Raw genomic sequence first — 26916 nt, forward strand, 5'->3', positions numbered from 1 at the left:
GGACATTCTAAACACTTTTTTGCAACCCAAAACAGTATGGGTATATATTTTAAACAATCGATGCGGGCGTGAAATGTGAGCTGACATTTTTCGATATTGGGCAATTCCATGCAATGATCAACCTTTATTTATTTATTTATTGATATGTTCATATTCCACAATCATCAAAGTACATTTCGTAATCATGTTTACAATGAAAAAATGCATAACATATGCAGGATTGAAACGTAGCAATGAAATGAAAAAAAAAAGTGGAGGGGCCTACTATAAAACCTTTTTATACGTCCGACCCCCATTTTTCTCAAGTTTACTTCACTTCAATAATCTGACCAAGTCATGGTCCTTTGAGAACATTACAGACTGTCAAAAGGACCAGAATTTCAGAGACAGAAAAATTCATGAAGGTCCCACATGCATATACGGGGTCAGACGTATACATGTTTTATGGAATAGGGAATAACCCTCTTCCGATCTGAAAAACTGGATAGTGTAAGTATAGGTCCTACAAGATCTCAATAAGCAATCATTTTGAGCGCGAGCTGATTTTATTTTCTCTCTTTTTTGACCTGAAAACGGGACATTTTAAACATTCTCTTTTAATCATGAACAAGGCTTATACCTCGGTCAACTTCACTCTACGATGGCCGTACGGGGAGTCGAAAACAGCCGTTTTCATTTTTTTGTACCAGCTATATCAGGTGGATTGTATAAACATTAATAAAACGGATGTTTTCGACTCGCCGTACGGCCACCGTAGAGCAAAATGTGACCGAGGTGTTGGGTACACCTCGCTTATCAATAATTGTATATTTTGTAAAGCGCACATACTTGTACTGTCCAGACACGTTCATGGCACAAGGTCAGCAACAGTTCTGTTATATAAACAAGTTACAAATACAAAAAAAAAATCAAATTAACCTAATACCCTTAATTTTCAACATATAATAGTTACCAACATTTGCTGGAATAATGTAATTTTACATCAATCATCGGATTTCTGGGATACAGTCTAGAATCTGTTGGGAGGACACCGGCCCACTCAGGCAGTCAATCAATGCAATGAATGATAATACACATTATAATTAATCGTATGTTTAATCTAATTATATCTTTTGTTTCTTTGTTTATTTCTTCTTACATATTTTTCTTTCTTTCCTTCTTTTTATTCTTCCTTCTTTCTTTAATTCCTTCATTCTTTTTATTATTGTTTCTTTCTTTCATATAACAGCTCAGGCACGAGAGGGCGATTTCGCAATGCAAAGTATGTTGGTTTGAAGCTCTTTGTGTAATGTTCGATATTCTTCAAAATGATTTTCAATTCCTAGGCGCAAAATTGTTAATTTTATGTATTCTTGACCAGAGGAACAATTTAATCATATCACCACTATAATCATATTCTTCATCATCATTATCATTATCATCATCATCATCATCGTCATCACAATCTTAATTATCATTTTAACCATCTTAAGCTATGGTCTTCATAATCACTATCATTACTATTATCACCATCATCGTTGTCATCATCTTCATTATCATTCATCACCACTACCACCAACATCCCCATCGTCATCATCATCTTAATCTTCATTATCATTCATCATCATCACCACCACCACCATCCATCATCATTCGTTACCACCACCATCATTTTCATGACCATCATTATCACCTTTTCTGATATGCAATCACTTACAGTTTAAGAGATGTTTAAGTGTTTTTTAAATAAAAACATTACCTAGACTAATATTTACATTTCAAGTGGCATTGAAATATGACATGATACATTAAAATCCACATTTTGAACCTTAACCAAAGCCATCAGAGGGCTTAGGTTATAAGAAAAACTTATCATACCCACTACTTAGTGGAGTCACAGACCCTTGATTTTTGTATTTTACATAGTGGATAATGCAGAGTCTGAAGTAGTGAGACTAGATTCACTGTGTACTGTGACTGGATCTACCTTATTTGACACATAGTCTCTGAAGTCTAGTCTTTACTCTAGACCTGTTATTGGTTAAAGTGTCAAATATGAGTCTGTGCCTACAGACTAACCACTTCTCATGTACTGCAATGAATGCTGATATCAAACAATTGTTTTTCACTGTTTTCTTCAAAACATTTTATTCACATAAGAAAGTAATGCAGATAATGAGTATATCACAAGTTATATTTCATCATCTCATGTAATGCGCAATGTGTTTTTGACCAGACATGTCTCGTTAAATGTATGATTATTACAACAGAAACAACAAAAAATACCCCCCCCCCTCCCAATAATACCATTACACTTGAGTACATCATGTTAAATCAAAATCATTTTGATGGAATGTATTCATAACTTGTTATGAAACAGTTCAAGGATGTAGCCAACAGCCAGTGCATATGCAAGTTATTGTTCATGCTAAGAAAGCTTAGTGCTTTATTTAAAAAATAAAGCACTGGCATTTAGTGTACAGCCATCTGAAATATGCTTTCTTTCGAAGAAAAAACTGTGGCCAATATTTTGATTTGCTCAGGAGGTGAGATGTCATAATAGAAAAAAGATGTGACCTCTTCATCCATGTGATCCCAGAAAATTTTGAAGAATTCAAACACTTTCCATGACAAATTCATGTGCCAATTTGTGGTGCAAGTGATGATGCAAGCATTTAGAATAGAGCATGATGCCCTTGCTTATCACATATTCTAAATACATTCAAGTGCACTTCATCGCAACAACACATTCATAAATGTGAATTACATGAATATGACATAACTTCCGAGGTAATTTTTAGACAGAAGTTAGATAACGAGTATAAGTATTTTGCGTAAACAAGATGCACTATAGATTTATGGTATTTGAGAATGGGGTTATTTTTTGTCGTTTATCCAACACTGGATTTACTTAGGTTGGTGATAAGTGTACAAAAAGGATGGAACTGCCCACAAACCAATGTTGCCAATTTGTGGATTTTAGTGATTTTTCTTTACCATTGAACAAGATACTGACAACATAAAGATGAGAACAGACTTGCAAAATTGACACATTTTGTCCTGATATATTTTGCACAATTTAAATGGAAAGAGGATTTTAGTGACACATTATTTTCTACGGTCTGCCTCAAAAGAGAGTTTCATGCTGATGAAATATCATACTCAAATATCAGAGAGTGATATACTTCATATCAGTTTTAACCATTAACAGACTGTAATATATATATGTCCTTTAACCAATTCACACATCATGACATGTAACATTCAGATATGATCATTTACATCTGGGACTGATCTTTAACATTGCCCTCCAAAAGACGTTAACCAGGGCTCAAACCTCAAACCCCTCGTACAGCTCGGATTACAATGCCCAGCAGAAAATAGTTAATTTCAGGAGAAAAATCTTTATACAGGACATACATTTTTAATACATCTAAAAAAAAAAAAAACACTACTTCAGGAGTATGGAAGAGATATAAGTTAAAGATACAACAACGGCCCCATTACGTAAAGTTTGTAATCACAACTCAATGGTATTGACCAATCAATATCATTGTAACATGACCAATTTGTTCAAAACACTGACTAGGAATCAATCAGAAGTGTTCTTGCATTTTTGCACTCCATTCCAACATTTTTGTGTTGTGGGGCCCAGAACTAAAGACTGTCTTTGCTATATTTCAATATTTTGTAGAAAACACATAGCTTTGCCTTTTCATATTCTCCCCCATAATCTATACCATGCTATATAAATATAACAAAAAAAGAAAACATTCGTAATCTACATCTGTACATGAAAATACTTATCCTCATAATATGCATTTTCTTATTTTTTTGTTCCTTTTTAGTTTTCTCTATGATGGCAGCGAAATATGATAGCTGGAAAGGCACAAGCTTTCCTATCAATTCTATCTACGTATGATATCACATGAAACATTCATTTTATCTTTCATCGTAAAGCCCATATAATGGATTATTGATATCGACTGTACACTAGATTCCAATCAAATACTACATGCTGGAATGACTTTGCTGTTGCCATTTTTCATTGCATTAAAATAGCTTTTCAGTTATACTTTGAATCTTTAAAGTGTTTCAGTGTTTTCAATCTCAAGTTAGTATTCATACAAGTTTCTTGGGGCTCTGGACTAGGTCAATATTTAATTTAATGCTATCTTAATTTTAACCTTTTCATTATTCAATGTCTATCAATGTCAAACCCTCCAAATGGTTGCACTGTACTCCGACTATTTTTCTTTTAATTCACTTACATGATGATAGTATCTTTGAAATTGTTTTCCAACATCCAATTATTACGCCTTATTTGTAATGAACATGAATCTTTAAGTGAGCTTAAGTCCTCTCATGGTGTAAAAAGAGATTAATTACAGGAGCCAAAGCATGAAAAAATATTGTTTACCTGGTGTAAGTTCCTATCAGGACAGCTTGATGTAAGGAAACACACCCAACAAGTCCAGGGATTTGTTTCGCTAATATCTAAGTCCGACTTAAATCGCACTTAAAATTCCAGTTGCGTACAGTATAGAAGACACCACCACATTGGTCAGATTATGCGCACGGGATGCGCACTACCACATATCAGTCAATGTGCACGTCAGCATTTAGGTATGATTTAAGTCATATTTAAATCTTTGATAAACACCCCCTGATTTTAATTCTTTGCATATGACATAAACTCGTAAGCAAAACATTTACTGCCAAAATTGTATCAAAATTGGTACACAATAGTTAAAAGCACAGATTTTGGAACACGGTGACAAGTAAGCACGAGTTCAGACTGGCTAGACTCTTCATCAAACATACAATGGACAAATGTTTTGATCAAGCTCTAATAAAAAGATGAAGACCTTAATAACTTTGAAATTTATTGTAATCATCATGTTAGGTTGGAAAACTTTCCAAGTATGGTACAAATCATGTGGCAACAGTCATTTGGTACATATTATCCCATTGACATAGCAACTGAAAAGAAATTGGTATATTGTTGAGCTTTGAAAGTTGAATTCATTAGGGGTATCCATCGGGATATCTCTCTTCCAAAATTTTCAATCACAGACTTATATTTATACTCTCATGATCTCTGTACATTATCGGAAGATAGAATACTGCAGCGCCCCCTGTTGTCCCACTAAGCAGAGGCCATGAGTCTGATGTCGTTGATCAATTTCTTGGTGTAATCTCTGACATTGATGGGTTGAGCGTTCACACAGGTGCATTTCAGACGAGCCTCCTCCTGCAAAAAAAATAATATAATAATGTGATTGACACGTAAGCAACCAACTGTATACAATGATAACTTCTGATTTTAAGCTCTATAAATATACAAGATACATGAATAGAAAAAAAAAATCATTTCTTTGCTGTATTTATTAATCAGTCATTAAATCAGGTCAGGTATGAAATTAGCAATGAAACCTTCAATTGGCAACAGACAGGGCATATAAGAATCACAAGTGTCACAACTGTCAGACACAAGTGCAATAGGAAGAACTGCAGACATGCAAAACTTGTTAAAATCCTTGTCTACCCAAAGACAATCCTATTGTATTTTGCATGCTGGATAATCCCTGCATGCACCAAGCTTGCACAAAAAGGTGTGATATTGCCTTTATGTCCATGGCATTTAATGGTGTATACCAACTAAGGCACAGTCCATGCATCAAATCAAATACTAATTCAACACTTCATGTACTGTACTTTATTGTACTTTATATCATGCAGGGGCTCCAGAGTACAACAGTATTGTAATTACTGATGGGGCTACCCTTTTGAATAAATAGAAGGAAAAGGGAACATTTTGCTCACATTGTATGTTTCCATCTTGATCCTCATTTTAAACATGTAATCATTGAAGCAAGCATCCTGGAAGACCTGATTATATTCCCTTTCAGTTGCTTCACCCTGCAAAATATAAACAGAGATAAGGAACATATCCAGAGCTGCCAAGTTGTATTTTGCATTTTCAGTATTCTTATCCCCCAAAATCAGTATTTTGACCAAAAAATCCGTATTTTTACCATGAGATAAATATGCATGCATAATGGCAAAGTTCGATCACTTCTTACATTATTTTGCGCCCCACACCGTCGCACACGAGACCGAAAGCTTCAGTCTAGATTTTGGTTGTTCCGCTGAACTGCGTTGGCTGACTCACCCATACATAGACTGAAGAATTTGGAGGCCCGTACGTACAGACAACGTATTAGCAGTAACGTTAGATCTAACATTCGACGGAAACCTGTTTTTTTTTTATCGTTTTTTGCACATAAAATCATAAAATATCACATTATGAAAAAGAAATTGCATCCATATTTACGGAAAAATGTATGAAATTCAGAAATATCGTACCTTAGACCGCAGTTACGGCTAATTCGTTTCAAATTATGATCGAAACATCGTCATCTTCGATCCTTCCGTCGGTCAACGTAAGTTGCCATCTTGGATGACGTCATCATCCTTACAGACGTATTTACCAGTCGCAAAATATCGCGATTTGAGCCGCTGCTTTGCGCTTGTAAACGTAAACTACATGCGTGCGCTCGGAACTTGTCATCCGCATTGATTCGCCAGGATATCGAAAACTCTAATCGGAAAGCCTTGATGAAAGCATAACTCATTGAACGTAGAGGGCAGCAACACACGGAATACCTTTTCTTCTCTAATTTGTTTTTTCCCGTATTTTATCATGAAAAAGCGTACTGCCGTATTTTAAATTGATTTCCGTATGAAATACGGAAAAATCGTACTACTTGGCAGCTCTGCATATATATTGTTATTATTGTAATAGGTATTATCCTTGTTAACAGCAAAAGACTAGAGAGGGGCAGGTGGGGGGGGGGGAGCAAAAACTGGTTAAGGGAATAAAGCAAATAAGGAAAATGGAGAAGATGAAGAAAAGAACAAGGAGGGGTGGGGTGTAAGATAAGTGGGCCAAAGAGGAGATATGGCAGGTGACCCTCTTCGTCCCACAAATTCATTACCTTGTACATTAGCCGGTGATAGAACTTCTACCGTGTCGGCTTCAAAATACTGGAATGATCTGCCTCTAATAAGACAGTCTCTATCAATATAAATTTTACAAAGGCAATAAAAACCCATCTCTTTCGTAGTTTGTAATAATTTCATAGTTCTAGCATTACACAATATACTTTTAAGTATTTTCATTGTAAGCGCTTTGGGCCTTATGGGAAAAGTGCCATATAAGTAAATAATAATATGGGGGGGGGGTGGGAGGGAGGAAGGACAAGAAAAGGGAAAAAAAGAAAGAGCAGGAGACTGTAATATCCCAGAGTCTCATATCTCTAACACTAAGGAAAGATAGATAATCAATTATCTATTTTTTTGTTGTCCTATTTCTGTTACAGTTCTCATGCAAGCCCCATCATTGGTCACTAACTTTCCTGTGTTTTATATAATGTAGACCCTGGGTGTGTGGCTGTATTGTAACAAAATTAGTACTTGAAATGAAAGACATTGATAATTTTGTCCTCAATACACTGGATAATTCCCCTAAAAAATTATCATTAGTTTGCCAAATCAAAGGGTATGACAATTTGGTTAACCGTTAATGCCGCTTATTATGGAAATACAAATATATCTTCCTTCAGCTTCACTTTGAAGGACATACATGATACATCCGAATCATCACTTGGGTAATAGTCTCTTACATCCCCTTCAATGCTGGTCAATATTTTCTTACTATACCCCCATTTCTCACCTGGTCTTTGAGGCTTCCTAGTTCCTGGGCTTGTTTATTAAGAAGCTGTTCTGCTGTCTCTTGAAAGCATGTAATCCATTGGTTGTCTGTGGCGTCAGCAACATTAGCCTGTACAAATAATCAACCAATCAGAAGTCATGTTAAAATTATATTTCTTGTTTTTAAATCTGAAATGATGGAGGAAACTGTCTCAAAGTGACCATCAATTGCTGTTTGTCATACACCTTAGATCTGGCTTTCATATGCACGGTACATGGATAAGTATGTATTGGATTACACTAAAGTCAAGTCATATAAATGCCCCTTTGAAAAAGATTATAATTCTCAGTTTTTGTTTAATAATGAGGCAATGGTATCTGTGAAAAATTAGTACCTAATATTCAATGAAAAATTGATATTATGAAATGAAATGATATTTAAAAAAAAACACCTGTCAATATCTGTGTAAATGTTGGGGTTTCATGGTAAATGTTGGATAAAACAGACTTTGATAAAATTTCTGAAAAGTTCTTAAACAAAATACTTCCCTAGGTGGAGAGTGGCAAATGTAAGTGGATTGCAAAAGGACACAAGAGCCTTGGTGATTTGTAGGGATTGAACCCTAGCCCTCAGAAGAGACTTATCTACAATACCTGTACAAGGGCACAGCACAAACATTGGCCACCAATACCACTACAGGGGAAGGGTGGAAACAGACGGAACCAATACTAATGACAAAGTGCAAACCTTGGGCACTAACCCATACTTACAGAGAGGAGAAGTCTGTATTTGAATCCTTCGTAGTCTTTGGCACACTTCTCACACCTGTACGATCCATCTCCATTCTCTGATACCTTCTTGTTACACTCGGCTGAAGGACAGGCCTACATGTACATCAACGAAAAAATAAAATACTCAAATCATGACATTAGGTTGACTACTATTACTGCTACTGTGTCCGCTAAATACTACTAATGCCAACACTACTGCTGTTGCTGCTCCTACTGCTACTACTACAACAACTACTACTACTTCTGCTACCATTTATTTACTTCAAATTCAATTCTACTTTACCCGTTGATATGCTGAATTCAATAATTCCCATCAAGATTACACAGGGGAAACTTACATGTTTCACAAACAGTTAAGTTTTACTCAAAAGCCATGATTTGATGACCATTGACAGTTTCTTGTTCGCAACCTCTTTGATGACTACACAGTGGCACTTCCCCAGCATAATCTGATCAATGTCGAGATGTGTTATACAGTGCATCCCCCAAAAAAGGGAAACCCGCCTTTAGCGCTAGGCTGTTAATTGTTTTGCTATATTGACAAGTATAACTGGGAATCCTGGTTCCCTTTGTTTGTGGGACACACTGTATAATCGTACACAACCAAGAATTTAGGTCAAACAAAAATCTTTGCAACTCTAGGTTGGTTCAGGTAAACACTTAAGAGTATTCCAGAACAAGTATTCTTTCTGATATTAGATGACTCTGCGGCGACATCTTCATTCTACACGAGCATAGCTTGACTTACCATGTACATACAGTTCTCCTTCCGAACAAAGAGTATTGTTCCTTTTACTGTGAAATAATCCGGCTGAGGAGACAAAAAGAAAAAAAAATTCACAAGAATAATTATAATTCAATATGACTACAGAGTTAAAGGGGAAGTTCACCCTGAAGTAAACTTTGTTGTAAAAATAGCAGAAAAAAATATTGGTGAGGGTTTTAGGAAAATCCGTTAAAGAGTAAGAAAGTTCAAGAGTAAGAGTTCAAAATTTTGGATTTGTGACTCCATAAAGAGGGAGCTGCCCCATGTGTTATGTAATATAAAATGCATGAATTTCAAATTTTGTATGGTTCCTGGTGACTTAATTTTGATTTATATTCATGATCGGGTGTGAAATGATTTGTCTATTGAATACAAAAGGTACAGTGAAAACCATTTTCAATTTTCTGAGAAAATGGCATTTCATTGATTTTTTTACCATTAGCTATGTAGGAATGCTGCTCGCATATGACGTCACAAATCAAATAATTGAAATAACTTTTTAATTATTTGATGAATTTTTCTCCAACCTTCAGCAATATTTTTTATTATTTATTCTGCTATTTTTACAATAAACTTTTTGTCAGGGTGAACTTCCCCTTTAAACATGATTTTTCCCTAAACAAACAGGTCTTTTCTTATATGACACACACCTGTAAATAAGGAAAATGCTGCATAAAGCATTCACATAAATTAACTACCCTTGGAATGGAGTGTAAATTATGTGGACCTGCATTATTTATTAATTCTTGGTCTTACCTTTTCACCCTGGCCTAGGTTCTGAGCATGAACATCATGGAAGTTCAACCAGTTGGTGTTTGATCCTCCGCCTCCTCCCATCTTACTAGAGATGGACTGGGAATCCTGGGAATGACCCTCGCTGTCAAACCTACATAAAGGTCAAATGGTCAGACGTCAAGGGTCAAACAGAATTGACATTTGTTTCCAAGACCACTCACCAAGAGTTAATTCTGATTGAAAAATCTCACTTAATTTCCCATTTGTGTGTGTTATAGATCACATCATGGTATTGATCAGATGCTCAGGGAAAGTATGTAACCATCAACAAGATTATGTGCTCAGCAGTGCTTAAATCAATTGAGTGTTAGCTCTCTTTCTACTTTAAGCACAACTTTTATGCAGACTTAAGGCTTTGTGAAGCTACACAAGGAGATAAGATGAGTGGTTCCTACAAGCAGCTCCATATTTGCTCCAATCTCCATATTAAGCCAAACATGACCCTAATTTCAACCTAACCCTGACCCTAATCATCGCATTATTCCCCAAAAAATTCTTAATCCTATATTTTCAGAAAATAAGCAAAAGAGGAAATGGAGCAGGAACAAACGTCGCGTTACCCTACAGTGGTCTCAACAAAAGGCTTTCGTTTCTTTGGGATGTAATGACAAACTGCTGTTATCAACATGGCCTTTCTAATGAAGATGTGACCATATCAATATTTAAAATTTCTAAGACAAGGGGTGTTCAAGGGGGGGGGGTGAGAAAGAAGTAAATGAACAACTTGCTCCTCCAATGACAGATAACAAATGTATTCTTTGATCAGTACCAACACAAACTACCTTTTCTATTTCATTTTTGTTTGCATTTCTATGCTATCTAAGAAGAAATGCTATGAGGGCTTATATACACCAACCTTTATTCCTTCTTTTTTACTTTCTTCTTTTCCATTTCCAAATATATACATACTTACATGAATAAATAAATCTATATAAATATGTTCTCTAGAATGAACAGCACAGAATAGAGAATAATAACTAACGTACCATCCTTTGAGGTGATGTGCTTTAGGGATGTCTGGGTTGACCTGGAAGATACTTGATTGTAGGACAGACAACGATCTTCCTCCAAATCCAGACAGACGAGCTCCCTTTACTGCAATGACAGGGTTTCCTGAGCCATCAAACTCCTCAGCCTAAAACAAGATATTGGAGGAAAATAAAAAATCTTTGGTATGGCAAAGGGAATTTATGCAGTCCCAACAGGCGATATGATGAATATGGTCTATTGCCAGGACACAGCTTTTATAAGTTCAAGCATTATTTGCTTTGTTCTTCAAATTGGCAACATCTTTAAATTTTTCATTAAATTTCAAACCTTTAAAAAACCTAAATACTGATATAGCAAGAGTCAAAATGACGGATAAGCAAAATTCTGATGAAAAGTTGCTAACATGTGTTTTTCAAACTGATTTTGTGGTATCCATGACATTGCCAATTTAGATGGTGTCATGGTAATGATTTGCTTAAAGGGGAATGAAACCTTTGGAATAAGTAGGCTTGTGTCGAAACAGAAAAATCAAAGAATAAGAATAAAGAAAGTTTGAGAAAAATCAGACAAATAATGAGAAAGTTATGAGCATTTGAATATTGCAATCTCTAATGCTATGGAGATCCTCCTATTGGCAACGCAACAAGGATGTGTGATGTCACTGATGAACAACTTTCCCTTTGATGGACTATGAAATACCCTGAAAATGTGTCTTTTTGCTTTTTCGTATGGTGATACAAACTCTTTATCCATGATGTATTCTTAAAAAATCTGTATTACATGCCCTCCTATAGAAAGAATACATGTTCTACTGATAGATGTAATAAAAGAGGCAATTTAAGTGAAATATATACTAAAGTAATGGGGAGAGTTGTTCAAGAGTGACATCACACATGTTTGTCGCATTGCCAATGTGAGGATCTCCATAGCATTAGTGATTGCAATATTCAAAAGCTCATAACTTTCTTATTACTTGTCCGATTTTTATCAAACTTTCGTTGATCTGTTTTTTTATTTTTCTGTTTTCAAACAAGCTATCTTGGTCCAAAAGTTTCATTCTCCTTTAAGTTTAACAGCTTTTAGTCAGAAACACCACCAAATACAACACCCCCCCCCCCCCCCCCGATCCACGCTCGATTGTAGCCTGTATTGTATACCTATGTGAAAGAATGAAGTATACAGTCTGTGGGTCATTATCTACATATCTACATGTCTTTGCTGAAATCATGAATTGCTATTTAGAAAAATATCCCAAGCCATCATGTCTGCACAGGGTTCAGGTTTGAAAACTCTGTTTTAGGCCAACTGCAAGTTTCCAAATTTAGTGATTGAGATGAAATACAGGTCAATCTGCCAAGAAAAATCTCTTCGGACAACAAAAATCTACTGGACTCTGTAAAATTCCACTTAGAAGACATTTTGACTTTATGGAAGGTGACCATATGCAGACTCTGTACCTACCTCTTTGCCCCATAGAGTAAGAGAAACTTCTTTCTGAGAATCATCAACCAGCTGGATTGACCTCTTATTGACCTCTCGATTAGATGACTTGATGGTCACTGAAGCCAGGTCACTTGTACTCTTGCACACGCCAATCACGTCTGAGCATTGGAATATTCAATAAAAAGAGAAAGTATCAGGATTGTGATTATTAAACCACAGCTTGCTATTTTTGAATTAAAAACAAACGGTGTCTAATATTCGCCCACCCATTTATTTTAAACATGATTCATGTGTTCTGACAAGGTTGCCTTTTGAGATCTTTCTTCTTTTTCTTCTTCTGGAAACAGTCGACCGTCTGGTATTGTCGTACTGGTGAAGTGACCTTTATACGAAACACATGTATTTGAATATTTATCCTGGGACCATTTTGTCTATGTATTGCACATGTAAAGCTTGTTCATTGCATGCCTTCTTTAACTAGAATCACGCAAACACACAAGGGGTACTACGCACCCTTTGGGCCATACAGACTCTCAAAGAGACAAGCTTGTGAGAAAAGTGTATATAATAGCTAAAAGCGCACCTATCATGGAGTCTTCAGCCGTGTCCTCAAGATGGGCGATACTCTTGAAGTCAAACTGAACAGCTGGAATGGACACGTCTTCCTCGACGCAAGGCTCTACCATCGTATCATTGTTGAATGTGAGCTCATAGTCATTGTTGATGGATGTGTACTGTCGATTAGCCGGCTTCAGAGTGCCTCGAGATACATAGTAAATCTGTGGAGGGGGCGGTTAGGGGGGTTGGTGTAAAATGAGATATGCTTAACATTTACCACGTTCATCACCAACACCATCATTACCAATGCAATCAACATCATCGTCAACAGCATTACCATCTTCACCACTACTATCATTACCACCACCATCATCACCACCCACCACCAACACCATCTCCATCTCCACTATCATCGTTACAAATATAATCATTGTTACCTTTCCAATCTCTATCATGTCGTAATATTTATCCACCGTATCTTTGAAGGCAGTGCAGCGGATTTCGCCTGACTGATCCGAGAGATCCATGGAGAAGAGCTTCCCCTCACCACGGGCGTTGCTCCAGGTGCGGATCTTGGACTTGTTGGTCACACGTACCTTAATAGTCCATCTGGGTAATGATAACAAGGGAAAGAGATAGGGAGGGAGAAGAAAGAGAGAGAGAGAAATAGAAAAGGGAAAAAAATAATAAAGTGAAAGGTTAATAACCATGACTAACTTGTTGAAAATCGAGACTGAATATGGTGAAAATATCAGTCAGACAATTTCAACTATTGACATTCCTTACCTGTTTTGGTACGGGGTAAGACTAGAGATTGGATGGACCTTCTTTGGTGAAATGTTACTCCCCACAGCCTGGTTTGACTGGCCATAGAATGAACCTTGTTGTTTGGTACCATTAGGTCTTGAGCTAGATGGAGCGGCTGGGAAGGTAAAACAGAAAACAAAATCCCATCAAATTATTGTCATTACCAGACCTGCCAACCTTCTACAACAAAAAGGTATTCTTAGAAGGAAAAAAAGTATTTTTTGAAAAAAAAGAATATTTTTTTTAAATTTGTCTCATCTTAACAATTGCCAGCATGTGGCTGTGAGGTTGGTGAAAAAAACATGTGAAATGACTTTACTTGAAAACTTGCTAATTCACCCTTTTCAAACATGTGCTCATAGGCAAGAATTTACTTGTTCTTTTCATGCAACAAGTTACTGGCCCGACAGTGATTTTTACCGGTCTGGGACTGTCGGACCAGCGCTAGTGTCACGCACTGTGTATAATACATACTCCATGATTGGAAAATGAAAAGTAACAAATCATAGAAAAAAAAGGATTGGTGTATTCATAGCAAAAAGAGGAACAAATACAAAGGGAACTGTTGGCATGTCTGCATTACTATTTGTTTAGGATGGGAAGCGAAAAACGAATTGAATCACCATGACCCACATGTCTCTCCTCCCGATATAAACTGATTGAGCGGAGTGAGATGAATGGATCGTTTCAATTAGAATGTTGGGCATTATCCTACAGTAATACATAGTGAGAAAGCCAAGACATGTTAGAGCGTATTTTGAACTTGCGTTTGGTCGAAAATTGTGGTCTGACTAATGATACTTAGTCATGACACAAAGCATTAATAGGAGTGGTTCAATATTTGTAAAACAAACTGGTACTTGACTTATTCATAAATTCATTGGGAAAAATAACTGAAATATGTTCTTCACCATTTTAGTATGGAAAGACCACCATACACATAGAAAACATAATGCACAATCAATGTGAAAAATCAACTGTACAGCCATATGCTAAGCTTTGTGTTATTGGGATCAGGTAAAATGGTCTTCAAAGAGCTCAAATTATTTCTAATTTTTTTCACTGATGTTCAATTGTCCTTTGAGCCTGTCACATCTAATTTACCTGAGGTATCCCCAACCTATCACCAGCAAACTTACCTCCTGTTGTTCCATAGCTGGTAGGTCTGGACTGCTGCTGAACTGCTCAATAAAAAACAAACAAGGGTGCTCATTTTGTAATCAATGGAAGCTACTGAAAGAATGTTAAGAACATTTTTATTCTCTTGAAAACTATGGTGAACTAACATTTCGTATATATCTGGCCCGTGTCCTTCCATCTAGTTTAGAACCATATAAACTTTGAAAGTAGACCAAGAATTGTCACAAACCTGCACAGAATCATATAAACTTTAAAAGTAGACCAAGCATTATCACAAACTACATCCAGAATAACAAACTTTAAAAGCAGACCAAGAATTATCACAAACCAGATCCAGAATCATAAAACTTTAAAAGTAGACCAAGACTTGTCACAAACCTGGTCCAGGTCCTGCTCCCTGTCCTGGAGTTCTCCACGGTGAAGGGGTTCCGATCGTCATACCAATTTCGCTTCCTTTCTTCACAATTTCCAGATCCAAGACCACAATGACTCGCCTAAAATAAAGAGATATAATTTACTTTCTTCAGTGTAGATCAAGGCAATATCGCTTTTGCAAACAGAAAGAGAAATAAGTTATATTTTTACGTGAAGACCACTTTTCCATTGGGCATAATTCTATATTAGAGCACGAATTAGAAAATAATAGGGGGCACAACAAATCTACAAGACCAAAAAGAGGCCAATTAACAGGGTATCCATAGCCATGTCCTTTGATTAATTCAAACCCTGTGACAATTAGTTGAAGGTGGAGTTTAATTTTAGAAAATGAAAGAACAAATCATATATCATTCAAAAGATATATTCAGTAAAATGGTTTTCTGTTTTCTGCAAGAGGTTGTTATTCAAACAACGTCACATTCACCAGATTCATTCTATCTCCTGTCAACGTAAATGTTTTACAATTGCTTTTCCTTCTCAAGTTGGAAAAAATCTAAATCGTCAACTGATTTTCATTTTTTGAAATAAGTACGGTCATACCAAGAGTAACAATGACTGATAATGGCACGATGAGCTTTAATTAAACAGATTTTATTCAAGAGCGGCATCACATACTACCAAGGAAATTGTATTCTTATGTTCTGCACCTTCTTTTCTTCTTCTTTCTTTTATTATTCCTGGTGTAATTGCTTCTACAGGGAAATCTGTACCTCTATGGATTAAACTCTGGTTCAGGGGATCTATTCTCATTCTTTTCTCTATACATACCTATCATTATTAAGAATTTTACTGCAGGTGTAATCATTGACTTTCATAGCAGCTTGGACATCAAGCTTTCCTGTTGAAACCATCTCGTTGAGCTGTGTATTCAACATGGCTGTCAAAACAAGAAAAAAATATATAGAAACTTGTACTCTCTGATAGGTTTAACTTAAACCCAGGTTTAAAGTTGTGGTTTAATTGTTACATAAATCACTAACAGTATAGAAATCATACTTCAGCTCACTTGGCTCTCAAATCATTCATAATTGTCTAGGAAGTATAAATAGATGATTGTCTTCACCATCAATGAATCAGGAAAGAGAGCAAAGTAAACATGAGAAACATACAACTTAATAAAAATTTTGATACTTTTGGGTTCCCATACTTAAACCACAACTTTAAACCTGAGTTTAAGTTAAACCTGCTATCAGAATACGGGCCTCTAGGTCTAATTCTAATATAATATTACATCTAACAAACAGGGTTGCCAGTAGGCCTTTCAGTAAAGCTCAGGGAAATAGGAAATGAAATCCACTGAAGGGGGTGGGGCTAGGAATATTCTTTATGTGAGTGCAGATTACTGTTTCTTCTTTCTCTTTTTATTTTTGCTCATCATCATTTTTTTGAAAAGTGTTCCCTGCTAACTTCTGGATCCAAACCTGGTAACACAAGTTTATTTATAAAGACTTCACCTCAGTTTCATCCCTGGAAGGCAAGTGATGACATAATCCATTATATTTTGCATCCACACATTTTCACAAGTTTTCACCCACTGTATTCTCAAAAGAAGTTTCCATTGTACCATGGTACAAACCTGTGGTCTATGCAGCTTTATTTCATCAACATGCTTCATTTTAAGCACTTTGCCATAAGCGCCATTTAATTGGATTTAACTTTGTGTACGCAATGAAATGTGTAATTATATTAAAAATTTTGCAGTCCATGGTTTTGTACCATGGTACAATTTAAACCTCTTTGAGAATACAGGCCATGATGTTTTCAATATTATTTCATAATCTTGGTCAAAGGATTAATAATTCCAAAGTAAATTAGTTTTGTTATTACTACACATTTCCCTGAAGTCTGTCCAATATTGTCTATTAAATGAAGTTTCCAAGCCACCATAATAAGCCAGTTCGTAGTTCCTTTCTGCGCATGATCAGAGGAAGGTCATTTGTACTAAAGTGACATGGTGGTTTAAAATCTAATGAGATAAGCACCAACTTTGATGTCTTGATTATGCATATATTCTTTTGAATTGTGTTTTTTCATGTACATCCACAAAAAACAACAATGCATCCACAAACGACTGGTATTTCACAGTTTGCCAAGATCATTGTGCAACATGCTATGATATGCATTCAAAATAGGAATGCAACAAATACCTTCATAAAGTGTTTATTGGTGTGCTATTCTAGTCACCGGTCCATTCAATTTCTTCATCCTGCTATGTAAGGCATGTTTACGTAATATCTTGCTTTGAAATCTCCCCATCATAATGAAAGAAATGAAAGGTCATTTGACCAAAATTGTCCCTGAAGTAACTACGAACTGGTCTATTATACTAGTATCAATATTACTGTACCATACAGTCCAATAGCTACTACATGTACTAACGGTGGCTTAAAAAAATCTACAAGTAGCAAGAGGGAAAATGCCTTCTTGAGGTACCACTTTTAGGGCCATAAATGGGACTAAGAGTAGCAAAAACAAAAGGAAAACAAACAAATGCTCAAATCATCAAAAGTTGGAGCAAAATTTGCCACAGATGCTGTTTTCTCTTGATATGCAATTGGTTTCTTTAAACTTGAAGCATCTTTACCTGTGCATGTATGCTCTCCATCTGAGAGCATAAGACGATAACGATCATTAGTTTTACCACTGGAATGACTGGAAGCTGTGTTCATCTTCTTACAAGCCTGCATGAAATCAGATACCAAATCATTGCTATTGAAATGTTTGTGTTGCCATGACAAATTTGCTTTCACACAAAAGGGCTTATTCTGAATTGGAAATATTAACTATTAATGCATTCTTGTGTGGGTTACAAAATAAGTTCGAGCAAAATTTGATATTGATCAATCCTTTGTTTAAAAAAAAACTTTACATGAGTAAAAAAAAAGTTTTAATGTTTCCATATACATCTTAAAAAAAAAACATCATACCATCATCTCATCACTATTCATTTGAATTCACTGCACCCCAACAATAAAAAGTTCTTGGTGAGGAAATGTGCATAAACACATGAAATATTCTGGTGAAGATGAATATAAATTTACCCAACTATCAGGTTTATATGCAGAAGATCAAATTGAGATATGTACCTCAAATTTAGAGGATACAAATCTGGCAAAAGTGCATGACAATGTTTCCAAGATACAGTATAACTTTACAGATTTAGCAAATGGTCTGTGTGCAAATGCCAAATTGCATGTGAAATTCATCCTTACTCCAATTGTATGTTGCAGGATTTTCATTATTTCCTCATAAACATGTTGTAATGTCACCATCGCTACTTACCAAAAGCTGTAGCACAGGGTATTTGATAGTTTGTCCTTCGAAAATGGCCTAAAAAGAGACAGAAAAGGTAAACAAATATGAAAAACAATTAGGATAAGGGGTCTTAGAGCTTTGTGGGTCCTAAAAGCTTTGCACCACTAAATTTTAATGGCAAAATGCGCACTCTGTAGATCGGTGGCTGCAGAGTGATGAATGACTCCTATCCATATTTCCTGCCGAGGCTGCAATAAACCACAAAATGCAGGAAAAACAACTGAAGTTATATACACTTTAATTATTTTCATACAATAATATGAAAATGTTTTGGAAATTGAAGCACAGGAAATCCGATAATTTTTGCATAGTAAATGCATAGAATTAGGACACTTCTAAATTGGGCGGCGATATCAAGAGAGGTGTTTGGAAAAGACTTACATAAGTTTCATTATAGTGACTTTTTTAATACATCATTTCTCTTGGATATGATTTTTAGAACATTTACCGCAAATTAACTACTTAGTGACTTTTGTGATATTTCCTTATTGAGTAATGATTTTTAGAATATTTACCACAAATAATATAATTAAAAATTTGTTCAAATATATTCAAATTATCAAGTGTGTAGCCTTAAGTCCCCCATACACTAAACACATTCAGATCAAGATTCAATTTTAGTATGATTAGGAGACATGTACATAGCCCATTTTAAAACCCCTCAAAGAAGTTCTGCAACTCAAGATTGAGGGACATGCTACTCACTCAATTCTAAACATGTACTTGTACGGATATATCGGAGGGAGGGGGGGGTGTTTCATAAAGCTGTTCGTAAGTTATTAACGACTTTACGCACGACTGGTGATACCTTCTTGAGCTACATGTAATTAAATGTGAATCTGATTAGCACCCAAGAAAGTATCACCGGTCGTTCATAAGTTGTTCGTAACTAGGCCTGGGACGAATACCCTTTTTGCCATTCAATTGTTCGCCAGAGGAAACAATCGATTAGTTCGATTAATCGAGATTCCTGGAATATCAGAAATCACACACTCAAAAATTGACCTACTTTCATGACCTACCGGTAGCTGCGCTTACTGATATGATGGGAGTGGAACTTGGAATAAATGCATTGTATGTACATACAAGGAACATGTACTTGTACTGTGTTTGTCATTTATCCCGCCCTCTATACACACAATGAACGAATAGCAAAGGAGTTGTACTGTGTTTGTCATTTTATCCCGCCCTCTCTGCACACTATGAACGAATAGCAAAGGAGTTTGAGAACTGTGCGTGACCGCTATGGTGCATGGATGTTAGGCCTGGGACGATTGTCATTTTTACCATTCAATTATTTCCTGAAAAAATAATCGAATGATTTGATTGTTCGTCGGGAATCAGGTCTTTTAAGTCACAATAGTTGACCTACTTTATGGTGACCCCCCCATGAAGAAATCTCCATCAAAGTCACATGTTTAGAATAAATGAAAGTAGGACCTTTTTCCCTTTCTCCATGATATTTATATCAGAGGAACTACATGAAATGAGATTAAAACTTTCAGTTTATTGTTCCAATGAAAATCCTTCCAAAATCCATGCTGGTACTCTGGTATTATGCTTGCATCCCTCCAAGTGCCACACCCCTGCATATGAATGAATCAGCCCAGATCAGCCGAGTCCAAAGTCCAAAGATGTAAACAACTCATTTATGAACTATTCTTTGAGACTGACCCCAGGTGGAGCATTTCTTGAACAATTTCATCCCTTGCCCACACCATGTCCCACCCCCACTTGTGGCACTGCCCACGATTCTACACATGTATTTCAAAAAAATATTTTGCAAAATATTTAATTTGAAATACCTTTTAAAATTACGATTTTATATCATTTGAACCTACATGTATAACTGGGTCTATTTTTGGAGACTATTCGAGAAAGTACCGGTGAAGACGGGCGCATGTTGGAATGTAGTTTTCATTGTGTGAGGCAAGGTTGCATTATTGTTTTGAAACATGAAAGGAATTCTCCAGCTCCCACCCTTATCTTTCTCCCTCTCTCTCTCTCCCTCACACACACACAGATGGGGGAGGGGTCAATTTATTTCTGAAGTCATGACCTCTCCTGATAAGGGAACCACGTGCCTTCTATGTTTCCCCAAAAGTTTCATTGGCTATCCGAAGGTCCAATCAGCTCAAGTGAGCTGGGTTGTGTGTTTTCTTATTGTTTTGTGCACGCAGACAATGGCCGGCCAGCCAGCTGTGTATAGCTAGGTCATCGTTCATCGCGGCTTCGGACTAGACTGCATACATGCACCTGGACGTCGCTGGTAAAGCTAAGGTACTGAATACTTTTTGAGATTGGAGAAAAGTTTTCCCTGCTCAGAAAAAAAGTTGCAGACTTTCAAAAGGGGCACATTATATATCAGAAAAAGGGCACCACGGCCATATAAAACAGGGCAAATTTTTAGTGGCCGTAACTTTTAGCAAAAAGAAGAAGGGCATGACGGCCAGTAATGGGGGCATCGACAGCCATGGCCGTCGATTATTTCGAGGCCTGACCTTAACAGTTTGGTGTTTTCTTTAAAATGTGTTTGAATGTTATTCAGGTGGTGAATCATGATGGTCGGGAGTCCCTTTTATTTGGCTTAATAAATGTTTGAGGTAAAACTGATTTAGTGAATGGTCATAACAATTAACATGTTTCATGTCACACATTTGAAACTTCCTCAGAGTTCGAGCAATTTATAGGACCCGCAAGAGTTGGGCGTCGGACTACAGATACATCAGAGATATACATGTATCTGTAGTCCGTTGCATTTTTGTTCTAAATAATTACTATTAGATCCTATATAACAATGATAGTAATTACCGGTATTTAGAAATAAAATGTAAATTTCATACAGGCCTAGAGTCTAAATAATCATTTGTTAGTTAATCTATTATTTTTCTCTAGTCTAAAATTGTTCTACAAATGGCGCTTCATAACGTAGCTCAGCTCCGCCTCTGGTATATCATCATGAAGAAAGTCAAAGGTCGAGCCCATGTTATGCAGCGTGGGAAGATTTTGCCATCATCTGTCCGCTAAGAAACCTCAGGAAGTTTTGTTAGATGCGGATTTTTGAGAGAAATCCATCATTCATTGATCTACAGGGTCCGTGATGAAAAGACAAATTACTAATAATATCATCACCAGGGGCGGATACAGCTTTCGCCAATGGGGGGGGGGCGGAAAAATATTTTCATCAACATTTTTCTCGATTGGCCACTATCTGATTTTTTGTTGGTTATTCAGGGGGTACATGTAGTCCTAACTAAAGACTGAAGTTTTAAGTATATGTTAGTTTTTATTAACATTATAAACAAGATAAGGTAGATCTATCTCATGTGGTCTTAATATACAATGCAGGCGCGAAGCACAGGCTCAAATCCTTTGATATCTTATGTCCTTAGACATGAAGATTCTGAGGAGATTTTATAATCATGAATAAAGTGTCCAACTTAACAATGCGAGCGCGGAGCGCCAGCCGAAATTTTATTACAGTAACATGAAAAGGGACTCGATAAGCACGATAAGGACTGTTTTTTAGTAATTAATGTAGAGGATACAAGTATCACTAATGAGAGTGCAAAGAGGGAGCTCAAAACGTTTGATATTCCTACCTGAAAACTGGACAGTCTAAGTGCCTTTTTATTTGAATAAAGAACAAGCTGTGTGTCTCAAACAATTAAATGCAAGCGCGAAGCACAAGCTTAATTTTTTGATATACTGACATGATAAAGAAGCATTTTGACAAATTTTGGTAAGAAATTCCAAAGAGGATAGGTAACTCACAAATCAAACAATGCGAGGCACGTAGCGTGAGCTGAAAATTTTGATATAATAACAATTTATGTAAATTAAACAAAATAATGACAGTTTGATGTGCGAGCTAAAATATTGTGTGCAAATTGATTTTCAGAACTGGATATATAAGTGCCATTTAATACTCATGAATAGGATTCATGGCAGGCAATGCGAGCGCGAAGCGCGAGCAAAAATTTGTATCGTAAGTAACGGTGTATTAACCGCTCCCCCAACTTTGGACAAAAAAAAAAAAATTCTCACATTAACATGCATATTTGAGGTACGAAGAAACAAAATCTAAGTTTTAAGATTTCAAAGTATCCAAAGAGATTACAGGTAAGCAGAAATCTGCTGTTCTTGATCAATTCATCTACAAATGTTAGAAAGAACGGTCCCGACAATATTGGCAACTTACACACTCACTCACCTCACAGTCATAGTGTACACACACACAGAGCACTGCCATTACATTGCAAACTACGATACAGTACCAGTCATGCCAGTACATCTTATCAATTATGATCTGTGTCTTTCCCAGCGTAGGAGGAAGAAACATTCACATTTCTTGCATCACAACCTCACAATCACTTTCAGAAATTTGATGTCTTAGCATGAATTTTGGATACAGGATTACAGGAAGGTTCAAGAAACAAAGAAATTGACATTTTTTCCGGTTGTTTTTTATGGCTTCGTGCCGTCTTTCTCGTGCGTGGTTTACATGGTATCTTATGAAAAGCAAACAGGAAGGAAAAAACAAGCTGGCGCGAAACGGGACTTTGAATAGCGCCAGCTTAAGTAGCACTACAACCACATTACAACGCAATCTCTCAGCTCGCTCAACTCTCGCTCAGCAGTGACAAAATATTACTGAGTATGCTTGGCGTCTCTTTTAAATTAGCCAGGGAACTTCACTACTTTGAATCGAGAATAAAGTCAAAATTAGTGTCATGAAGGTGGGTGCATTTGTTATGGACAACATTTAATTAATATTGTAATAATCGCTTTCCATTACCCGCGGCTCATACCCCTCTAAACGACATTGCCTGGGCAGCTACGCCCGGCCACTCGATGTGTTGTGAACTGGCAGACATCGTACATGTACGGGAGGGGTTACGGCGGGCTGGCTCACCGTGTATAAACCGCACCCCCGACTTTTGCTTCTATCCCGCCGAGAAAAAGGTGCGGTTAATACACCGTTACTTACGGTATATAAAGTTTATTTTCCAATTCTTCCCCTCACCTTTTCCTTGTTTCCTTTCGGGGTCGGGCCGGCCGTTATGAGGCTGTAAATTACACATCATGGGTATGATACCTCTTTCTCAATTTTTCCTTCTGTTTTTCATAGTTTCTATCAAGTTAAAGAGTACACTTTTTTCTGCAGGTTGTCAAAAAATAGGGGGGGACAGGCTCGGCCCCCTCCTGGATCTGCGCCTGATCACACTCACTGGCTCTAGCCTCAGGACTAGGCCAGATCTACATTAAAATCTCGATTAAAAAGTTAACTGTTAGACACTAGACAGCTTTCATCTATCTCATATTTGTTTAACTTTAGTATTTGGCAAGAGTTTTTTCACATTTTTGGGGTATGGCAAGTTCCTCCAAGTCTGTGCAGTCCCCCTTTCGACGCACACACATATCTGCGCGACTTTAATAAAAGATACGCAAAAAAACAATCTTTACGTCTGCAATACATAGACAGATATTCATAAAAAAATCTCATGAATCTGATTCAAAATGATGGAAAAAATAATGAATTTTGGGCATTTCTTGTGACAGCCTCAAAATACAGCCTTTCTCAACAAAATCTCAGAATCGCACGCAACATTAATGGATGCACAGACAAATGGGACACCATTTTTTTGTTCAATCTGAAAATGACTGCCCGAGGTTTATTAAAAAGAACATTATCAAATGAAAGATTTTTTTTTGCAAAATAAAAAGAAAAGAATGTTAATTCTTAACTCAAAATCTTGTGCGCAGTCTGTAGCTCTAACAACTTAGTAAAGAAAAAAGTTAGTTCTGTATGCGGAACAAAAACAAAACAGAGACTGAAGCTATTATTATAATCATTCAAAGAGACGAGATTCAATTTTTTCAGGAACTTAGTTCAGTTGACTTGAGGAAGCAAAACAAATTAACAACAAACAGACACCATCAATCAATGCATCGACTTACCGCAATGGCTCCTCTGGTTAGCAAATTATTCATTTTCTTTATGAATTTATGTGAGCAAATGTGGAGAATTTGTGTTACTTTGACGAAGGCTCCAACTGTCTCAGGCTCCAGAAGCACAGGTCAACATACGTATCTATTTGTTCCTATATATACGTGCACGTACTGCCGTACGGCGGGCTAAAGCGCTAAGTAATAAGCTAGCTAAGCTCGACTCAACTTCGAATCTCTCCCGCCAATTGGCGCGAACGTGCACAGCTGATAGAAGCTAGTGTAGATCATATGAGGCCACGCAGTACAACAGAACAGACTATTCGATCTCAGCATCACACAGCTACGAGACACTAATTCTCACAGTCAAGAAGGAAAGAAACTAAAGCCTGTTAAGCCTAAGGATCAATTACAACTTAGACTTTATCGGTTCTTCTCATTGTTAAATGTAGGCTATAAAATTTTGGCGAAGGTACTATCAACAAATTCCAAGGTGTTTTTACATAAAAATAATTAAAATATTGGCCGGGAAGCAATTATCATAGACAAGGCAGCAACAAGGAACAAATGTAAAAAGCCCTGGGTAACTCATAGTTTACTGAAGTCGATAAATCGTAAACATAAGCTTTATAGTACTTACATCAAGAGACCTACAGCTGAAAGTAAAAAGAAGTATATTGATTATAAGAATGTATTGATTAATGTTCTTCGCTTAGCCAAGAAAGATTATTACAATGATTTGTTCAATGATGTTAAAGGTGATATCAGAAAGACTTGGACTCACATTAATGAATTGCTTGGACGCTCAAATAGGCATTCTATTCCACAAGAGATGAATTTTAATGGTATACTTTTATCATCGGCCAAGGATAAGGCTGAAAGCTTTAACAAGTATTTCATTGGATTGCCCCAGAAAATATCTACAGAAATTCCTCAAGTACCACAATCTCATCGTGATTATATGAAACAATGTAAAGATAATGCTTCTCTGTTTTTAAACCCTGCTACAAAAGCTGAGATAATTAATATTGTATCATCTTTAAAACCTTCTAAATCGAGTGGTTCTGATGATATTTCACCTCGGATTATAAAGGAGAGTATTCACATTTTTGTTGAACCTTTATGTAAAATCATCAATATGTCATTATCTCAGGGGGTCGTTCCAGATAAATTAAAGGTAGCTAAAGTTGTGCCGGTGTATAAAAAATCTGATCGTAAGAATGTCGTAAATTATAGGCCGATAGCATTGTTACCAATATTTTCAAAGATTCTAGAGAAAATAATTTATAAACGTTTAAATGACTTTTTATCTAAAAAGAACATCTTGATTCCTCAGCAGTGCGGTTTTCGTAGAAACTTCTCCACACAAATGGGTGTTTTTAACTTATTGAGTAATATCATAAAGGCTATTGATGAAAACAAATATTGTCTGGGGATATTTTTAGATCTGTCAAAGGCATTTGATACCATTGACCATGATATCCTTCTCAAGAAACTTGAACACTATGGAATTCGTGGTGTAGCATTGTCATGGTTCCGAAGCTATCTGTGTGATAGAACACAATTTGTTATGATAGATAGATCTAGATCCAAACATGCTACGATTAACTATGGTGTACCTCAGGGTTCTGTTCTTGGTCCCCTGTTGTTTCTGATATATATAAACGATATAATACATTCATCAACATTATTCTCATACTCCCTGTTTGCCGATGATACCAGTCTGATGCTTTCTGATAAGTCAATAGAAAATTTGTTACTGGTTGCAAATCAAGAAATCAAGAAGCTGTATTCATGGTTTTGTTGTAATAAGCTATTGTTGAATATTCAAAAAACCAAATGCATAATTTTCCGCTCTAAGGGTAAAAAGATACCAGGGCGTATAACTTGTCTTCATATAGGTGGTCATGATGTTGAACCAAGTGCAAATATTTTGTTTCTTGGGTTATACATCGATGAGCACCTATCCTGGAAAAATCATCTAGATGCTGTCTGCACAAAGGTGTCTCGCAGTGTAGGCGTTATTTATAGGTTAAAATCAATTTTACCTGAAATGATACTCATAACAATATACAATAGTATTGTTCTACCTTATTTGACATATTGTAATGTCGCCTGGGGAAACACTTTCAAGTCTTATCTTGATAAATTGAGAATATTGCAGAAAAGGGCAATACGACTGATAACAAATTCTAATTATAGACATCCAAGTACTCCATTATTTCTTC

The 26916-nt window shown here is 36.4% G+C and overlaps 1 protein-coding gene across 2 annotated transcripts; it reads right to left on the minus strand.

Moving 5' to 3' along the window:
• Nucleotides 1-2097: 2097 nt before the first annotated feature.
• LOC121408790 (replication protein A 70 kDa DNA-binding subunit-like) lies at nt 2098-24920 on the minus strand. 2 transcript variants are annotated; one of them, XM_041600423.1, is made up of 17 exons: nt 24701-24918; nt 18707-18754; nt 18009-18105; nt 16193-16301; nt 15365-15480; nt 14986-15027; nt 13826-13961; nt 13477-13648; nt 13065-13260; nt 12500-12639; nt 11035-11183; nt 10010-10139; nt 9236-9298; nt 8467-8580; nt 7718-7825; nt 5806-5901; nt 2098-5233 (listed from the first exon to the last, which is right to left on the minus strand). In XM_041600423.1, exons 1-17 carry the CDS (start codon nt 24731-24733, stop codon nt 5129-5131), a joined length of 1854 nt encoding a protein of 617 aa, XP_041456357.1. In that variant the 5' UTR covers nt 24734-24918; the 3' UTR covers nt 2098-5128. The 2 variants fall into 2 exon arrangements, with proteins under 2 accessions (XP_041456357.1, XP_041456358.1); XM_041600424.1 differs by lacking the exon at nt 14986-15027 and having other exon boundaries at nt 24701-24920.
• Between the last annotated feature and the right edge of the window lie 1996 nt (nt 24921-26916).

The sequence above is a fragment of the Lytechinus variegatus genome, chromosome 2, assembly GCF_018143015.1.
Source record: "Lytechinus variegatus isolate NC3 chromosome 2, Lvar_3.0, whole genome shotgun sequence".
NCBI classification, from domain to species: Eukaryota; Metazoa; Echinodermata; class Echinoidea; order Temnopleuroida; family Toxopneustidae; genus Lytechinus; species Lytechinus variegatus.